The 17,728-nt window shown below is 43.7% G+C and overlaps 1 protein-coding gene across 2 annotated transcripts in view; it reads right to left on the bottom strand.

Moving 5' to 3' along the window:
- Nucleotides 1-17,728, bottom strand: part of cdin1 (CDAN1 interacting nuclease 1) — a 172,579-nt gene that overhangs the window by 825 nt on the left and 154,026 nt on the right. For both annotated transcript variants that reach the window (XM_060934604.1, XM_060934605.1), the window contains one exon: nucleotides 1-2,436. This exon is cut by the window's left edge and continues 825 nt beyond it. In XM_060934604.1, the coding sequence (XP_060790587.1) occupies nucleotides 2,301-2,436 (136 nt within the window). In that variant the 3' untranslated portion in view covers nucleotides 1-2,300. The remainder of the gene's footprint in view (nucleotides 2,437-17,728) is intronic.

Raw genomic sequence — 17,728 nt, 5'->3', positions numbered from 1 at the left:
GTTCTTCTAATTCTCTTGATAGCGTGTTAAGCATGCCGCATCGTAGGACACTTTCGGCTTTTAAACAAATAAATTCAAAAAGAAATAAACACGGTGTCGTCTCTTTAAGCTTCTAGGACATGCTTTCCATCGAGTCTTGGCCAGTCTGCAGGGCTGAGCGGTCTCTGTGCTTGGCCAGAGTCAGTAATGGAGAGAGCATGCTGAGCGCTGCTGTAGCCCATTACGTGAACCTCTCTCCCACATTAATAAGCAAGCGCAATCCTCTGCGGATGGCCATTCTTTGGCAGATTGTCTGAGTAAAGCTTATAGCCGCATGCATTTGTGGGATGTCTGGCTGTAAGAGCACAAACGGAGGAGTGGACTTGCATTTGATGAGTTGTTGTTGAAGATACTGATCAGCAGTCAGCCTCTGTTCGCAGAATATGCAGCGCGTCTCTTGCAAAGTATTGTCAGAATCCGTGGAAATGAATACTTATACGGTTACGAAACCCTTTTTTTCCTTGATCACAATGACCGATTTTGTTGACTATGATGCGCATGCATGCAAGGTACAGTACTTGCATTTAACCCTGTGAAAGAACAGCTGGACACAAACACCAGCACGAGGCAGCCCTTATTTGGAGAGCACTTTAACAGGGAGATTGTTGTGACAAGAACAATGAATCTAAAACTGGAGAGAGGAGGCTACCGAGGAAAAACACAAAAATAAAGACGCAGTCTACTTTATCATTTATTGGAAACCTGCAATTGCATCATGGAAATCTCACCACCCTTGTCTCATCTCTGACCTTCCTTTGTAGTGACAGTAAAAAAGCACTATTTGGTTTGCATTGTACGCAGAAACTAATTTATAGAGGTTGACCCGAGCTCCTCTTTTGTGCAACAGCCATCTTGAAAAACAATGGCAGGAAGGCTTGAAAGCCGAGAGGAACTGAATCTGCTGTTTACTATTTTTTTCCTCTTCTTTATTCCACATTGCATTTTGCTCCCTTTTTTTAAAAAAGTTGTTTTTTTTGCGCCCAAAAGGAGCTGTAAAGTGATGTCTAAGCATTCCATAGCTGTGCAATAAGCCTTCGTTAACTGGACGCTGGGGTGCTGTTGTTTTGTACCGTTTGGAGGAATGGGCCCGACAGAGGAAATCATGGCCGCCCCGTGACCCTTCTCTGACCCCCGGTGCTTGAGGCCTAAACGGAGCAGGGGCGGCTTTAGGGTTAGAGGTTTAAGGGTAACAAATCATGTAACACTTTATTGCCATTGAAAAGTAGAGCGGCGAGGTCCACACGGGCCGGAGGAGTGCTGTAAGCTCTGAAGGGCAGATGGGAGGGAGCGTGAGGGGAGAAGATAAGGGGGGGGAGAGAGAGAGAGAGAGAGGTCAGGGATGGGTAAAGCTCCGCTGCACTCCTCCCTGAGAGGAGCAGGTCAGAGCAGGTCTGGGCCTGATTAACACCGAGTACAGGGAGAGAGAGGGGAAGCTCTTGATCTCCCTCATATCTCACCATGGTACTGCAGCTCCAAGGGCCCACTCTCGTCTTTCATCCAGACAGCATGCAGAAGGCGTCTCGGCGAACGCTAACCCGAGTTCCCTACAGTCGAGGGAGATTGTAAACTGGCTTTTTTTTTTTTTTTTTTAAACTTTAACTATGTACAGTAACTTTTTCCCTTTACAAATTTGATCACTCCGCTTACTTGATAAACCTGACCAGATTTTCTATTTCTATCCACTATGACAAAACATGTTTTCCCTCGGCACAAATTCCAGGTTATTTGACTTTATTGGCCATTTATTTTTAAAGCAAGTTTGACAGTCTTGTGAAAGGTAAAGGAAAAAACAAAAAGCTCGAATATCATTATTTATATCCAACTCGCTTGGAAAATCTGCGAAACGTCCTAAATTTAAAAAAAAAAAAAAAAGAAGAAAAGGTCAGCAAACAGAGCTCCGAAAGGGACCACACCCTTATCAGAGACAGAGAAAGTGAAGAACATAAAAAGCCGATAATGGAGATGACCTCCGTGCTGGCCACAGAAGTTTGCGTAGGGGCAGAATGACGAGGGTAAGGGCTGTGATAAGAGGTCTCCTCCTTCCTGAAGGACCAGGAGGTCCAGGTCCAGTCCGGGACTCCAGGCTCCCTGGAGTGATTTTGCACAGAGGTATGATCCCAACCTTGATCCCTGGGAGTTCAGCTGGAGTTCAGGGCAGATGTTTGCCAGTAGTTGCGTGCAGCAGGAAAACTAAATTGCTTCCGGATTCACGTCTCCACCAGCAAATGCCCTGTGACCCCCCCACTCCCTCAGCTATAGCGTCAGCACTGGTCTGGGCTATGGCACAGAGTCACGATGTCGGAGGGGAAACAGTCTTTGAGAAGGATCCCTCGGTCCCGCTGGCAGTCCAGTTCTGCGATAAAGCCGTACCAGTAGATGACCAGACCTGGGCCAAACCTGCAAATAATGAATTCAGTTCAGAATTACATGCAATCAAGAATAACTGCTTTAAAATGAGAAAGTCCAAGTGTCCAGATGATGAAAAACCATGTGCTGGGAGAAGAAAACACTGCAGAATATTTGATTTTGATCCACCCTTTTAGGAAACGTGACTAAGAATATAAAACAAAAGCCATCATGTGATAAGATCAGGAGATGATGCATAAGCAGGGTAGCTTTACAATGGAACTTCAACAATAATAATTCTGAAGCACAACAACGCCGGAGATGAGTGTTTCAGACAGAACGCTCACAGCGAGCACAGCACCGAGGCCACAATGGAGGGAGCAGTCCTGCTCTAATCGTGCATCTGTCAGTGCAGTTGCACTACAATCCAGCTGTTTCATTCACATGGACACTTAAAGTACAGCCATTTTGGCTTGGCTCACGTTGCACTTCTGGAGAGCTATAAATAACAGCACTCACCCGCTTGCTGAGAAAAGTCGACAGTTTTCAGATACCTTTTTTTTTTCCTTCCCTGATCCCTTTCTTATTCCAACTTGACAGCTTTTTGTATTTTGCGAGTCACTTCATATATCTACATTCTGCTCTGAAATCACACAGGTAATTACAGCTTCTTTTTTTATTTTATTTCCAAAACGGTACTGAATTATTTCACACTTTTCTTGCCATGCTATAAATCATTTTTTGGTGGTATTTACTATGCCCTGAAGAAAACCGAGGAGCCCGGCCATCGAGGAACGATCATGGCTAGTCCTTTGAACTTCACGATTCAGACGTAAAGCCAGGTCAGAGTTATAATTCTTTGTAGGTGAGAGCAGAGATGCACACAAATCGAGATTATTTAGTGAAACTGACTGTCTAGAGATAATAAATGGGGCTTGGATGTCCCTGCTGAGGCAGACAGGAAGCCGCCTGACGGGCTATGCGGCACTACAGGAAGTTCAGCCCTGAGGAACAGTTCATAAAGTCATAACTATGATCAATCATACCATCAGCAAAACACTGCTGTCTCGGTCAACATCAGAGCCATGATTAGATGCGCTGCATTTAGCTCTCACGCACCTCCATCGCCGCAATCATCATCTACACTACGGTTATTACAGCTTTCATCGTTCATGCCCTCATCCGTACTTCCTGACTGCCGTTTCTTGATATATTTATAAATAACAAGCTGTTTGACCTGCATTGGACAAGTCGGGGCAACTGAACTGTGTAAATAACCCCAAACCTCAGCAGAGGTGCAGAGGCTTCAGCTTGAAGAAAAGCGAGTACATGCGATGGCGGACCGGCATTCCCTGTGTTACAGGCCGTGATTTACAGTTTAGTATCTCTGGGCAAACACGCCAAAACTAACAGCCCTGGAGAGAGAGAGAGTGAGCCCACAGATGCACTGCAAGTTCACCACAAAGTCACACATAGTTGAGCCATTCAGTCGAGCAGTCTAAAGTTTTTTTTTTTTCTTCTTCTTCTTCTTCCCCTCCCCCTTCCATCTCCTCTGCCTATTCTGCAAGATATTCCTTTCCATTGCTGTATGGATGGCCGTTCTTTTTATGGAAATGTTATGGAAACAAAATCTAAACATTTACATTAGATAACTTTGGAGCAAGGTTAAGACGGACTTTTATTGAGTATCAGTGCGTATTGCTCTTTTCAACCAGCGAGATGGGGGGTGCAAAAAAAAAAAAAAAAGCACGGAGGGTGTAGAGAGAAGAGAAAGCAACCTTCTGAAAGGTTAAAACTGTACATCAACAGATAAGGCACAAGTGTACGATACATCATGTCCCTGGGTTGTCAGGGGCGTCCAGGCACAAATTGAAACAAGCAAAATTATAAACACTGGGGAACAGTGTCACCAAGGCTGCACCGCGAGGAAATAAATGGAGTTTGAATTCTATTTTGAATTAATAAAGTCCATACCAGGAGGACCTTGAAATAAATCCCAAGCTTTAGAAAAAAAAAAAAAATTCCTGGCAATACAACGGATGGGTTGTTGGCAGTGGAACGGGAGGAGGTGAAGGGCAAACAACAGGGGTCTCAGGTTAAGGAGACAGGCTCGTGACTATATCAAAATAAATAATAATAAAAAACCCCAATGAAAGGTTTCCATAAATAATGTGGCAAACAACACGAGGCTCAGATCATAATTGTGGTCTATTATACGGACCAGTGCTCCATCACCTAAAGCTGGCACCCGCGACGCACCGGGAAAGTCGGTCATCTTCCAATAAACATCTAACTGCGTAACGAGTTGGTGAAATTGTTTGTGAAATGTAGCTAATTTGGAGTGTGCTAGCTTTGGCGGGCGGAGTGAGTGGGATGCCGTGGAGAGCGCTGCTGGCAGACACACTGCCATTAGCTGTAACGAGCGGTCTGCATTTGATTTTGAAGCAGGTGCCATGCTGGTTAAAACGGCAGCTTAATGAGAGCACAGCACTTAAGAACAAAAACCCAAATGGAGGTGCCGAGAGAGTAAGCTGCCATTAGGGCAGCCTCCCCCCCCTTCTCAATGCACACGTGTAATCGCAGCGTAATTAAATAACTAATTACAGCCCTCCATGGTGTTGTCTCCAGATCACCACAGCACCATTTAGCATCTTCTATGGAATACCTTTTCATCATAAACGAACCTAAGGTCTGATTGAATCCCTCAACTTCTGGGGCTGAAGTGAAGTGAAGTGAAGCGAAGCAAGAGTACGCAGTTCCATGGCATTTCTCAACGCAGCACAACACAAAATACTGCATAATAAATCCTTAGGTGTTAAGGATTTAAAATGGCAGAGTCTAAACTGTCCACTACTCTTTCTCGGACGAAAAATAAAGCAAGATTTTAAGAGTTTGGTACAAATACACCTTTGTTACAAACGCCATACATCTGGCAATGTGCTGACATCCATTCCACTGAATCTAGACTTTATATGTTGCACTACCAACCTGTACCACACCCCGTGGTGACAAAGTGTGAATGTAAAAGAGAGAGAGAGAGAGAGAGAGAGAGAGAGAGAGAGAGAGAGAGAGAGAGAGAGAGAGAAACCAGGGTTTGTGCTGTCACAGCTTTGGCCTGGCCTGGCTTTCGGCTGGTGATTAATTGGTGTTTATTTATAGGGCTTGAACTGGGTGATAGGGGGCGGGGGGCCGACTCAAGGCTGCAAGCAAGGCGATATCAGCACAGAACCTCCGTCTCGCATGTTTTATTCGACCAGCCTGGGGCCCTGGATACAGCAGCCCAGTGATAACAAAAAAGCTTCCACACAAACAGGATATTTGAAGAGGTATGGCCTCGCCTGGACAGAACAGTGCAGGCGGTAAACAAGAATTGTGCACTGGTCCACTCTTCATAAATATCACAAATAGCCAAACAGCCTGCCATTAACATCCGCCCAGCTAAAGACAAACTCTTATTGTGCTGGAGGCATTCAATTCTCTCAGGTATGTAAAACACAAACACAAGGTTGCGATGGGCTACGCTCGGCCTTCAAATGAGCCCCAGACACCACCGATGTAATTAAGCGAGAACACGCTGCCGTAAAAAAGTCTCGTCCTTGTCCAGGTGTAATTTTTGAAGACGTTTTTATGTCCGCTTTCTGTCCCAGTCAATGAGGTTTCAAAACGCCATGTGACGCAGACGCCCGTACTTGCTCCTCGTTTGATGGCAGAGTGCAGGTGAAATTTATACCCACAGGCATGGCTTTGTCAATACAACCGGGGAGATTAAAGAGGGACTTAAAACAGCATTTTATCAGTAAACCTTGGGCACCTCCATGACCCTGAGGACAAGAGCTGCCTTTAGGTTTGGATCTCATTCAACCACTGACCATGCCAGCGCCAGCCAAAGGCTCTGCCCGTCACACATATTGATAACCTCATTAATGGGAGAACGGAAAAGACCCTCACCCAGCACGTGGCTATAATTGTGTAAAACCGCACAGCGCTCATTATACTCCGCTCATGTATTAATGACCACCGTGCTACTGGTGAGGTGAGATCCAATAAACGCCTGGTCTGTCTGTGATAATGACTAAGGAGATGGCACTTCCACTTTTAGGCACTTAATTTGCTTTGAAATGACAGGGAGAAAAGCAACAAAGACAATGGCCAGTGTGAAAGGGTCAGCAATCAGAAAGGTCTGCAGTGACGCAGAGTAATTATAGGTTTGAAATTTTCTTCCTTCGATTTGATTTTTTAGTCTTTCAGGTTAGTTTTAGTCACTTTTACAAGTGCATAAGTAGCCTGGTTTTAAGAAATCGACTAGTTTTAGTTTAGTTTTTCAGGTATCGCACAGCCATAGAGATCATAACTATCTAGGACACAAGCTGTTTACTGCTTAGCTGTTATGTACGGAAGCCGAGAGAGACCCTTCATATAATCCTTTTTTTTTTTTTATTCACCTTGTTATCCCGAGATAACGACATAATTAATTCAGGATCTCGAGAAAACAACACAACTAATTTGAGATCTCGAGAAAACAAAACAATTATTCCGTGATCTCAAGAAAACAAAGCAATTATTTCATGATCTCGAGTAAACAGCTGAGAAATGGTTCATTCAGGTGCGCCAAGAGACTTGTGATATGCTGACTTTGGGGCTATTTCTCATTCTGTATAGACGCAACTTTGGTCATTAGAATGTCTGGAATAATCGATCACCTAATAAGGCAATATTTTGATCAGGGGTTGACACAGGGAGAGACTGCATTAAGTCTTTTAATAAGGGATAATTTCAAAATTAGTCCGTGGCACCTCCGCAGAAGACTGGCCCGGCTTCGTCTCTACCGACGGAGATACAGGGATCCAGCTGAGATCATGAAATAATTGCGGTGTTTTCTCGAGATCACGGAATAACGGTTTTGTTTTCTCGAGATCCTGAATTAATTATGTCATTATCTCGGGATAACAAGGTCTCATCTCATCTCATTATCTGTAGCCGCTTTATCCTGTTCTACAGGGTCGCAGGCAAGCTGGAGCCTATCCCAGCTGACTACGGGCGAAAGGCGGGGTACACCCTGGACAAGTCGCCAGGTCATCACAGGGCTGACACATAGACACAGACAACCATTCACACTCACATTCACACCTACGGTCAATTTAGAGTCACCAGTTAACCTAACCTGCATGTCTTTGGACTGTGGGGGAAACCGGAGCACCCGGAGGAAACCCACGCGGACAGGGGGAGAACATGCAAACTCCACACAGAAAGGCCCTCGCCGGCCACGGGGCTCGAACCCAGACCTTCTTGCTGTGAGGCGACAGCGCTAACCACTACACCACCGTGCCGCCCGGGATAACAAGGTGAATAAAAAAAAAGATTATATGAAGGGCCTCTCGCGGCTTCCGTAGTTATGAGCATGTTTTCGTACATTTATAGTTTATAGAAAGAAAGCCGGGCGGCACGGTGGTGTAGTGGTTAGCGCTGTCGCCTCACAGCAAGAAGGTCCGGGTTCGAGCCCCGGGGCCGGCGAGGGCCTTTCTGTGTGGAGTTTGCATGTTCTCCCCGTGTTCGTGTGGGTTTCCTCCGGGTGCTCCGGTTTCCCCCACAGTCCAAAGACATGCAGGTTAGGTTAACTGGTGACTCTAAATTGACCGTAGGTGTGAATGTGAATGGTTGTCTGTGTCTATGTGTCAGCCCTGTGATGACCTGGCGACTTGTCCAGGGTGTACCCCGCCTTTCACCCGTAGTCAGCTGGGATAGGCTCCAGCTTGCCTGTAGAACAGGATAAAGCGGCTAGAGATAATGAGATGAGATGAGTCCAAAGACATGCAGGTTAGGTTAATTGGTGGCTCTAAATTGTCCATAGGTGTGAATGTTTGAGAGGAGAAAAACAGTAGAAGGCAATGGGAAACCACTACTGTAATGTTCCCTAGACACTCTGGTGGCTGATTGGCCACATCACTGTAGTGATATGCCAAAATGGATGGGTGGAATTTGGTAAAAATAAAAATGCTCAGTTTCTCAAAATGCAGTAAATGCAGATAGAATAAAACAGTTATTCCACTCAATCTTGTCGTACATTGCTTATTAGTCAGCTCCTGCTATGTGCCTCATCGGCTATCAGCTCACGTACGACTTGATTTCATGGAATAACTGTTATTTATTTCTTTCGCGGTGTGGTTTCCATCAAATCCTGCGCCCTGATTGGCTGGCGAGCGGGTCCGTATCCTACAGTACGAACCCCGGTTACGGACCTCTGGCGACTCGCTCGTTCACAACAACAAACATAGCAATTTTTGTCAACATTTATCTTTTTTATAAGATTTATTTATAAGATTATCAAAAATCTTATAAATTTTTGCCAGCATTTCTCAGCATAACAACATTAATTTTACAGCACGGACAGCGATAACGACAGTGTTCACAGCGAAAGCGAGTTTTACTACCCTGAGGAAGAAGAAATAAAAGAAAACATTTCAGGAGAAAGCTAAAAACCTCTAACTGTTGCTAACGCTGAGCAAAAACATGGCTGAATCCTGAATGACTCAATTTTATATAAATAGAGGACTACATAGGCAGCAAAATGTAGTTTTTTTTTTCCTGCCATGGAAGTGCACTTGTATACCGAGGAGGAAGCCATTTGCATTACAGCCGTGAATGAGGATTCAAAATGGCGGCTCACTTCAGCTCGTTTTCTGTTAGAATTTGGTAAAGAAAAAATAAATATATTATTTACCAGCTTAAGGTCGGTCAGTACTTTCAAGACCTTGGTCACGGTACGGACCTCCCAGCTGGTAAATAACGTATATATTTTATAGATAGCCCTTTATCAGTGTATTGCATGAAAAACAGCACACTCAAAACACCAGAATACCGTAAACAGCCTAAAATATATGTTTTGACTTGAATTCTTACTTGTGGAAGGTGATCCCTCTTGATTAGCAATATTTGTTGGAATAATGGGTGGAGTTAATAATAATAATAATAATAATAATATTTTTTTTTATTTATAAGCGCCTTTCAAGATACCCAAGGACACTGTACAATTAAAATGCCAGAACTACAGTACATAGTACACAACAATACACAAACAGAACTAAATACCAAAAATTTAAGAAAGATACCAAAGAGCACCATAAAGGAAGGGCAGCACAAACAGAGTGGACGATACAAAATAAACGGGAGTAAACTATGGAATACGGAAAAGGCAATTTTTCAGAAGCAATGGGAGCAGTTAAGGGCAGTTTTAATGAGTTAATTCTGAGGCATTCATGCCTCTTCTAAGGAATTTCGTAAACTCCCTTATCTGTCAAAGGACACTGAAACATCAACTTTCCAAAATGGTGTCGTCATGACAAGCTGATGGTTGATTAATAAGTACAATGTAGCCCAAGTACACTTCAGCACATGCAGTCCACACAAAATTTAGTCGTCATGTGCATAGTCCCAGATTGTGTGTCCACGTGGGAATAACTGTTATGTGGGTTGACTGCACATGTACGAAACGTAGTGCAGTATACGCTGATCTCGTAGTAGCGATATGTGCACGTGTTCAGCTCGTGGGCTGACGCTTCCACAGAATCGAGTATACTTTGGTGACATCACCAATGCGAGACTGATTCCACGGCACAGCAAGCACCTTCATCTTCTATGGAGTTTTATGGCAGCTGGCATTATATGACTGCGATGTATTGGAGCTAGTCCGTTACTGTCTTGAGTGGGAAAACAAAATGAAATAAAGATGATTTTTCCTGAAATTCTATTTCGTTTGTGTTGCATTGTTCACTGTCGATTTTTTTTGTGGCTACTGCCTCATAGAAGCGGAGCCACCATGTCATCGTGTTGTAAGAATGAGTGTAACAATAGCACACTGCGAATACACATACAATCACCAGAAGGGCAAATCGTGATCTCACGATACAAACAGTTGATCTCATGTTATCAAAGGTACACAAGAACGAGTGGTGAAGCCGCCATGTCATCGTGTTGTAAGAATGAGTGTAACAATAGCGAAACTTCGTAACCAATCAGCACTTACCTTGATCAAGTTCGATTACCCGTTCTACTTCTTGGTAAACTTCGGAACCAATCAGAACCAGAAATGAAATAAGAGAAACCTCGTTATAACTTCGTAGTATCGGAAGATAATCGGCAGATAAAAAGATAAACGAAATTCACCTGGTGGTTTGGCAAGGCTACGGATTTGATATCACGTAAGTAGTGTTTATTTTAAGAAAATTGACCTTTTGATTATCACAGCTTTTGTTTGGTCCTTCTGAAAGGTCAAATGAAAGGTTTTGTAAGGGTTTTTTTTTTTTTAAAGGTCCCATGGCATGAAATTTTCATTTTTTGAGGTTTAACGTTAAAATGAGTTCCTCTGACCTTCTTAAGTCTCCCCAGTGGCTAGAAATTTCATAATGTGTAAACCAAACTATGCCCAACATTTGAGAATGGCGCGTCAAAATGGCGCGTTGATAAGCTCTTCCCTTTACTACGTCAGCAAGGGAGATGATCCCCACGCCCCCCCCGGATTCCCACCCACTGTATGGATTGCCCCGCCCAGTTGTAGTGAGGGGACCATAGAGGACACAACAACATGGCATCACCTAAGCGAGCGAAACATGGAAATTGCGCTGTACATGGATGTGACAACACAGAAAAGAGTCTGTTTTTACTGCCGACGGGAGAGCCCCTGAAGACGCAGTGGCTTAATTTTATTTACTTCAATAATACGCCGTCGAGTCTACCTAAGACGGTGTATGTTTGTCGGAAGCATTTTCCTGAGGAATGTTTCCACAACTTGGGACAGTACAGGGCAGGTTTTGCACATCAACTGTCACTGAAGCCTGGGTCCGTACCAAGCATCCCTGCCGCATCAGCAACAAACACCGAACAAGTAAGTGTATAACTGGTCGTTTTGCCGTGTTTTAAAATCGGTGCGTTAGCCTAGTAATGGCTACATTAGCTGTGCAGCTAACCGCTTCCTGCAGTTAGCCAGGTAATCTGCGCTACAAAACTAAAGAGCATGCAGCATGCTCTGTTAAACTGAGTTTAGTCTGGAAATTGACTGTAACTTATGAGCTTATGTTTGACTGTTGCTCCGCAATGCATGTCTTCTGTTGGATAAGCGATATGATGCTGTAGTTGCTGCTTCTATCCTCTTTGGTTATGGAGTGCGTGTTCAAGCCTAGGGTATTATACGTTCGTAAACTACCACTCCGAATACTCTCACTCTCTGTTCTCTGTCTCACGTTGAGTTTACGAAAGGAGTCCGAGGGAGAACGGGGTTTTGTCTTAGCAGCGTGGCTACAGGCGCTGATAGCAGCGAGTATGTGTGCGCGCAGCTTGGTCAAGCCCCTCCCCCCATGGCCTGCCCCCACCCTCTACCCTTCCCCGCCTCCTGCTTCTCATTAGCAAAACGACGCACTGGGAAAAGCGCTGAAATGGGGCTTTCTGCCAGGAGGCTATATTTACGTGCCGAGGGTTCATTTCGAGAAAGCCTGCGGATATAACATCCGGAAACCTCCACGAGCCCGTTTAAAGCATCAACAAACCACCATGCCATGGGTCCTTTAAGCTTTTTGGCAGATATATACACCAAGAATTTCAGCCATTCAACAAAAACTCGAGAAGGCAGCGAAGACAATGTTGGAATCTTTTGAGCGATCCGCTCGGTTTGCAATTACAAAAGTCCCATGTTGGAATAAATCAGCTCTTTTGTAAAAATTAAAAGTATCATTGGTCAAACTTCTACTATTCGCTTTAATTTTTTTATTTTATTTTAGAGTCTTTACACTACACTTGTGAAACATACTCTGTGTCCGAAATCGCTCCCTACTCACTATATAGTGAGGATGCCATTTCGTAGTGCTGTCCGAAACCTTAGTGAGGATTATTTACACCATATATAGTGCACTCAAAGCATCCCACAATGCATCACAAAAAGTAGTGTACAACCGATGATCACTAACCAAGCAGTATATCCCATCATGCACTGCGGTCGTGCTGAAAGAAATCAAATTAAAAGTCTCAAATTTGATTTAATAAAAGGCAGTGGCAAAGAAAAAAAGCATTTAGTCTTGATTTAAAAGAACTGAAAGATGCAGCTACTTTCTATTGATTAATGTGGGAAATGCACTCAGTATAATGTGGATTTATCACAAAAACACATGCATGCATTTATTATTTTGAAAACCCACCAGCCGACTGATCTGGCACGTTTTAATTATGCGACAGTAATGATGTAAATAACAGCGTGACGGAGTAGTGTCCAAAAGTGTTTTTTTATTTTACCAATGAGCTCATTATATAGTCCTCTATATAGTAATTCCCTATATAGGGAGTAGGGAGCAGTGAACGAGTGAGCGATTTCGGACACAGGGAAAATGTGCTCATTAGTACTAAATAACGTTTCTAAGACAATTCATAAACATGTGCTTTCTTACTATTTTGAAAACAGATCTAGTTCACAGCACTGTATTTTGAACAAAACGGAGTAAACAAAATTGGTAACCGAAATACTCCGAGCCCTGATGCTACTCGCAGCTTGGTGACGCTTGCAAGAGATGAGGCGAGTATAAGAAGAAGAAAGAAGAAGAAACCTTTATTCGTCACATGCACACTTCAAGCACAGTGAAACTCATCCTCTGCATTTAACCCATCTGAAGCAGTGAACACACACACACACACACACACACACACACACACACACACACACACACACACAAGTGGGCAGCCACACCAGAGCGCCTGGGGAGCAGTCAGGGGTTCGGTACCTTGCTCAAGGACACCTCAGCCCAAGGCCGCCCCACGTCAACCTAACTGCATGTCTTTGGGGGAAACCGGAGCACCCGGAGGAAACCCACGCAGACACGGGGAGAACATGCAAACTCCAGACAGAAAGGCCCTCGCCGGCCGCTGGGTTCGAACCCGGACCTTCTTGCTGAGGCGACCGTGCTAACCACTACACCACCATGCCACATATATACATAATTGACAACATGTATATATGCTATATTTACTGTATGGACATGGGATCAGAAAATAAATTTATTTATAAGCAGTAGCCACATGTACCCATAGGGTACCTTTTTTTTTTTTAAACTGTGTTTATTTTTATTTTTATTTTATTTTAGTTTTCTATATTAACCTTGCGCAATGGCCCCATCTAAAAATATAGAAAAGTCAAAAGTGTACCAAAACTCTGTCTCCTGTGCATTTGGTTTTCGTTAAAATGAAATGCAAAAATGAGACGGGAAACCATAGATGCTTTCTTTCTCCATTTTGGGAGGCAGTTGTTTGTCTTTGAAGTTGTGCTGCCGTGAAATGAACGGTTAAGATCTGCAGTGTCACGCTCTGACTCACTCAGACACGTGCTTGCCTGCTTTGGCCACATGGCAAAAACAAACAACCAGCAGGCCGGCCTATGATCTGTTCAGAGTGCAGACCAGGGGGCGGCTCAGAGCAGCGTGCGGCTCAGAGCAGCGTGCATCATGATTTTCTGATAAAAGCTTTTCAGAACAATGGAACATGTGCAGATCAGCCAGCAGTCCTTTACCAAGAAGGAATTGTGTCACTTCCATGACTGCGCTCCTCTGAGGACTGGGCTCACACAGAGACCAGCTAACCCTTACCATGTCTCTCTAGATCAAGTGTCAGGTGACCTGGAGTTTAAGCATGGTCTGTTCTGTATCACCATAAAATGCGACACTGCCTCATGTAAATGGACGAAAACCTATAATGGTCTTAAGAATAGATTCATTGAAAGAATGTTTTTCAATACAGATGTACGTAGTAGGGTGGCACGGTGTAGCGACGTCGGCTCATAGCCCCAGGGTCCTTGGTTCGAACCCCCTAGGTCCCCCAGTTTCCTCCCACTGTCCAGAAAACATGCTGGTTGGCAGACTGGTGACTCTAAATTGCCCCTTGGTGTGAATGACGGAGCAAATGTACGAGTGTGATGCCCTGCACTGACCTGATGCCCATTCTTCCCTGCCTAGTGCTCAGTGATTCTGGAATAGGCTCTGGATTTCTAGCAAATTTGGCCATGATGATGATGATGATTCCCACTCCAAATCAACAAAAGCAGTTTTAAAAGTACTGAATATCAGACGGTTTTTCTACAACTCCAATTCCAAAAAAAAAATTGGGACACTGTGTAAAACATAAATAAAAACAATATGTGAAGATTTGCAAATCATGGAAACCCTATATTTCATTAAAAATAGTACAAAGACAACATACCAAATGTTGAAACAAATTTTATCGTTTCTTTAAAAAAAAATAAAAAAAATATAAATAAATAAATAAATTTTATATATATATATATATATATATATATATATATATATATATATATATATATATGCTTATTTTGAATTTGATGTTTCAGAAAAGCTGGGACGAGGCAACAAAAGACTGAAAAGGTTGTGTAATGCTAAAAAAAAATAAAATAAAATAAATTTGGTTAACTGGAAACAGGTCAATAACATGATTGGGTATTAAAAAAAAAAAAAAAAGAGCATCCCAGAGAGGCAGAGTCTCTCAGAAGTAAAGATGGGGAGGGGTTCACAGCTCTACAAAAGACTGCGTGGTACATCATCTATGGTACATAACATCATTAAAAGATTCAAAGAATCTGGAGAAATCTCTGTATGCAAGAGACAAGGCTGAAAACTGACACTGGATGTCTGTGATCTTCAGGAGACACTGCGCTAAAAGCAGACACGTGTCTGTAGTGGAAATCACTGTATGGGCTCAGGAACACTTCAGAAAACCATTGTCTGTGAAAACAGTTCATTACTGCATCCACAAATGCAAGTTAAAACCAGATGCAAGCAATATCCAGAAACACCGCTACCTTCTCCGAGCTCTTTTATGATGGACTGAGGCGAAGTGGAAAATTGTCCCGAGGTCTGATGAATCAAAAGTAGAAATTCTTTTTAGAAATCATGGACACCACGTTTTCCAGGCTAAAAAGAGGAGAGGGACCATCCGGCTTATCATCAGTGCCAGCATCTGCGATGGTATCAGGGAAGGCTTTCCTTGTTGGGCAGCACGGTGGAGTAGTGGTTAGCACTGTCGCCTCACAGCTAGAAGGTTCTGGGTTTGAGGCCAGTGGCCGATAGGGGTCTTTCTATGTGGAGTTTGCATGTTCTCCTCATGTCTGTATGGGTTTCCTCCGGGTGCTCCGGTTTCCCCCCCAGTCCAAAGACATGCAGTTAGGTTTACATGGGGCAGCCTTGGGCTGAAGGTTGGGCTGAAGTGCCCTTGAGCAAGGCACCTCACCCCCAACTTCTCCCCAGGCACTGTAGCATAGCTTTGGGCATGTGTGTGTTCACGGTTTCAGAGGGGTTAAATGCAAAGGAGACATTTCACTGTGCTTAAGTCTGTACTTGAGTGTACAGTGGGGCAAAAAAGTATTTAGTCAGTCACCAATTGTGCAAGTTCTCCCACTTAAAAAGATGAGAGAGGCCTGTAATTTTCATCATAGGTATACCTCAACTATGAGAGACAAAATGAGGAAAAAAAAATCCAGAAAATCACACTGATTTTTAAAGAATTTATTTGCAAATTATGGTGGAAAATAAGTATTTGGTCAATAACAAAAGTTCATCTCAATACTTTGTTATATACCCTTTGCTGGCAATGACAGAGGTCAAACGGTTTCTGTAAGTCTTCACAAGGTTTTCACACACTGTTGCTGGTATTTTGGCCCATTCCTCCATGCAGATCTCCTCTAGAGCAGTGATGTTTTGGGGCTGTCGCTGGGCAACACGGACTTTCAACTCCCTCCAAAGATTTTCTATGGGGTTGAGATCTGGAGACTGGCTAGGCCACTCCAGGACCTTGAAATGCTTCTTACGAAGCCACTCCTTCGTTGCCCGGGCGGTGTGTTTGGGATCATTGCCATGCTGAAAGACCCAGCCACGTTTCATCTTCAATGCCCTTGCTGATGGAAGGAGGTTTTCACTCAGAATCTCACGATACATGGCCCCATTCATTCTTTCCTTTACACGGATCAGTCGTCCTGGTCCCTTTGCAGAAAAACAGCCCCAAAGCATGATGTTTCCACCCCCATGCTTCACAGTAGGTATGGTGTTCTTTGGATGCAACTCAGCATTCTTTCTCCTCCAAACACGACAAGTTGAGTTTTTACCAAAAAGTTCTATTTTGGTTTCATCTGACCATATGACATTCTCCCAATCCTCTTCTGGATCATCCAAATGCTCTCTAGCAAACTTCAGACGAGCCTGGACATGTACTGGCTTAAGCAGGGGGACACGTCTGGCACTGCAGGATTTGAGTCCCTGGCGGCGTAGCGTGTTACTGATGGTAGCCTTTGTTACTTTGTTCCCAGCTCTCTGCAGATCATTCACTAGGTCCCCCCGTGTGGTTCTGGGATTTTTGCTCACCGTTCTTGTGATCATTTTGACCCCACGGGGTGAGATCTTGCGTGGAGCCCCAGATCGAGGGAGATTATCAGTGGTCTTGTATGTCTTCCATTTTCTAATAATTGCTCCCACAGTTGATTTCTTCACACCAAGCTGCTTACCTATTGCAGATTCAGTCTTCCCAGCCTGGTGCAGGTCTACAATTTTGTTTCTGGTGTCCTTTGACAGCTCTTTGGTCTTGGCCATAGTGGAGTTTGGAGTGTGACTGTTTGAGGTTGTGGACAGGTGTCTTTTATACTGATAATGAGTTCAAACAGGTGCCATTAATACAGGTAACGAGTGGAGGACAGAGGAGCCTCTTAAAGAAGAAGTTACAGGTCTGTGAGAGCCAGAAATCTTGCTTGTTTGTAGGTGACCAAATACTTATTTTACCGAGGAATTTACCAATTAATTCATTAAAAATCCTACAATGTGATTTCCTGGATTCTTTCCCCCATTCTGTCTCTCATAGTTGAAGTGTACCTATGATGAAAATTACAGGCCTCTCTCATCTTTTTAAGTGGGAGAACTTGCACAATTGGTGGCTGACTAAATACTTTTTTGCCCCACTGTACATGTGATAAAGGCACCTTCTTGTTCTTTCAGTGAGACAATGCCAAACCACTTTCTGCACTGCATGTAGCAAAAGAGTCCAGGTGCTAAACTGGCCTGCTTGCAATCCAAACCTGTCTCCCATTTAAAACATTTGGCGCATTATGAAGCGCAAAATGCGACAAATGAGAGCCCGAACTGTTGAGCAACTGAAATTGTACATCAGTCAAGAATGGGACATCATTTCTTTTTCAAAACTACAGGAACTGGCCTCCTCAGTTCCCAAACGTTTACAGAGTGTTGTTAAAAGTAGAGATGATGCAACACAGTGGTAAACATGCCCCGTCCCAACTTTTTTGAAACATGTTGCTGACATC

The sequence above is a fragment of the Neoarius graeffei genome, chromosome 11 (assembly GCF_027579695.1).
Source record: "Neoarius graeffei isolate fNeoGra1 chromosome 11, fNeoGra1.pri, whole genome shotgun sequence".
Taxonomy (NCBI): Eukaryota; Metazoa; Chordata; class Actinopteri; order Siluriformes; family Ariidae; genus Neoarius; species Neoarius graeffei.
Note: the sequence above shows the minus strand (reverse complement) of the source record. Positions and strands in the feature narration are given on the sequence as shown.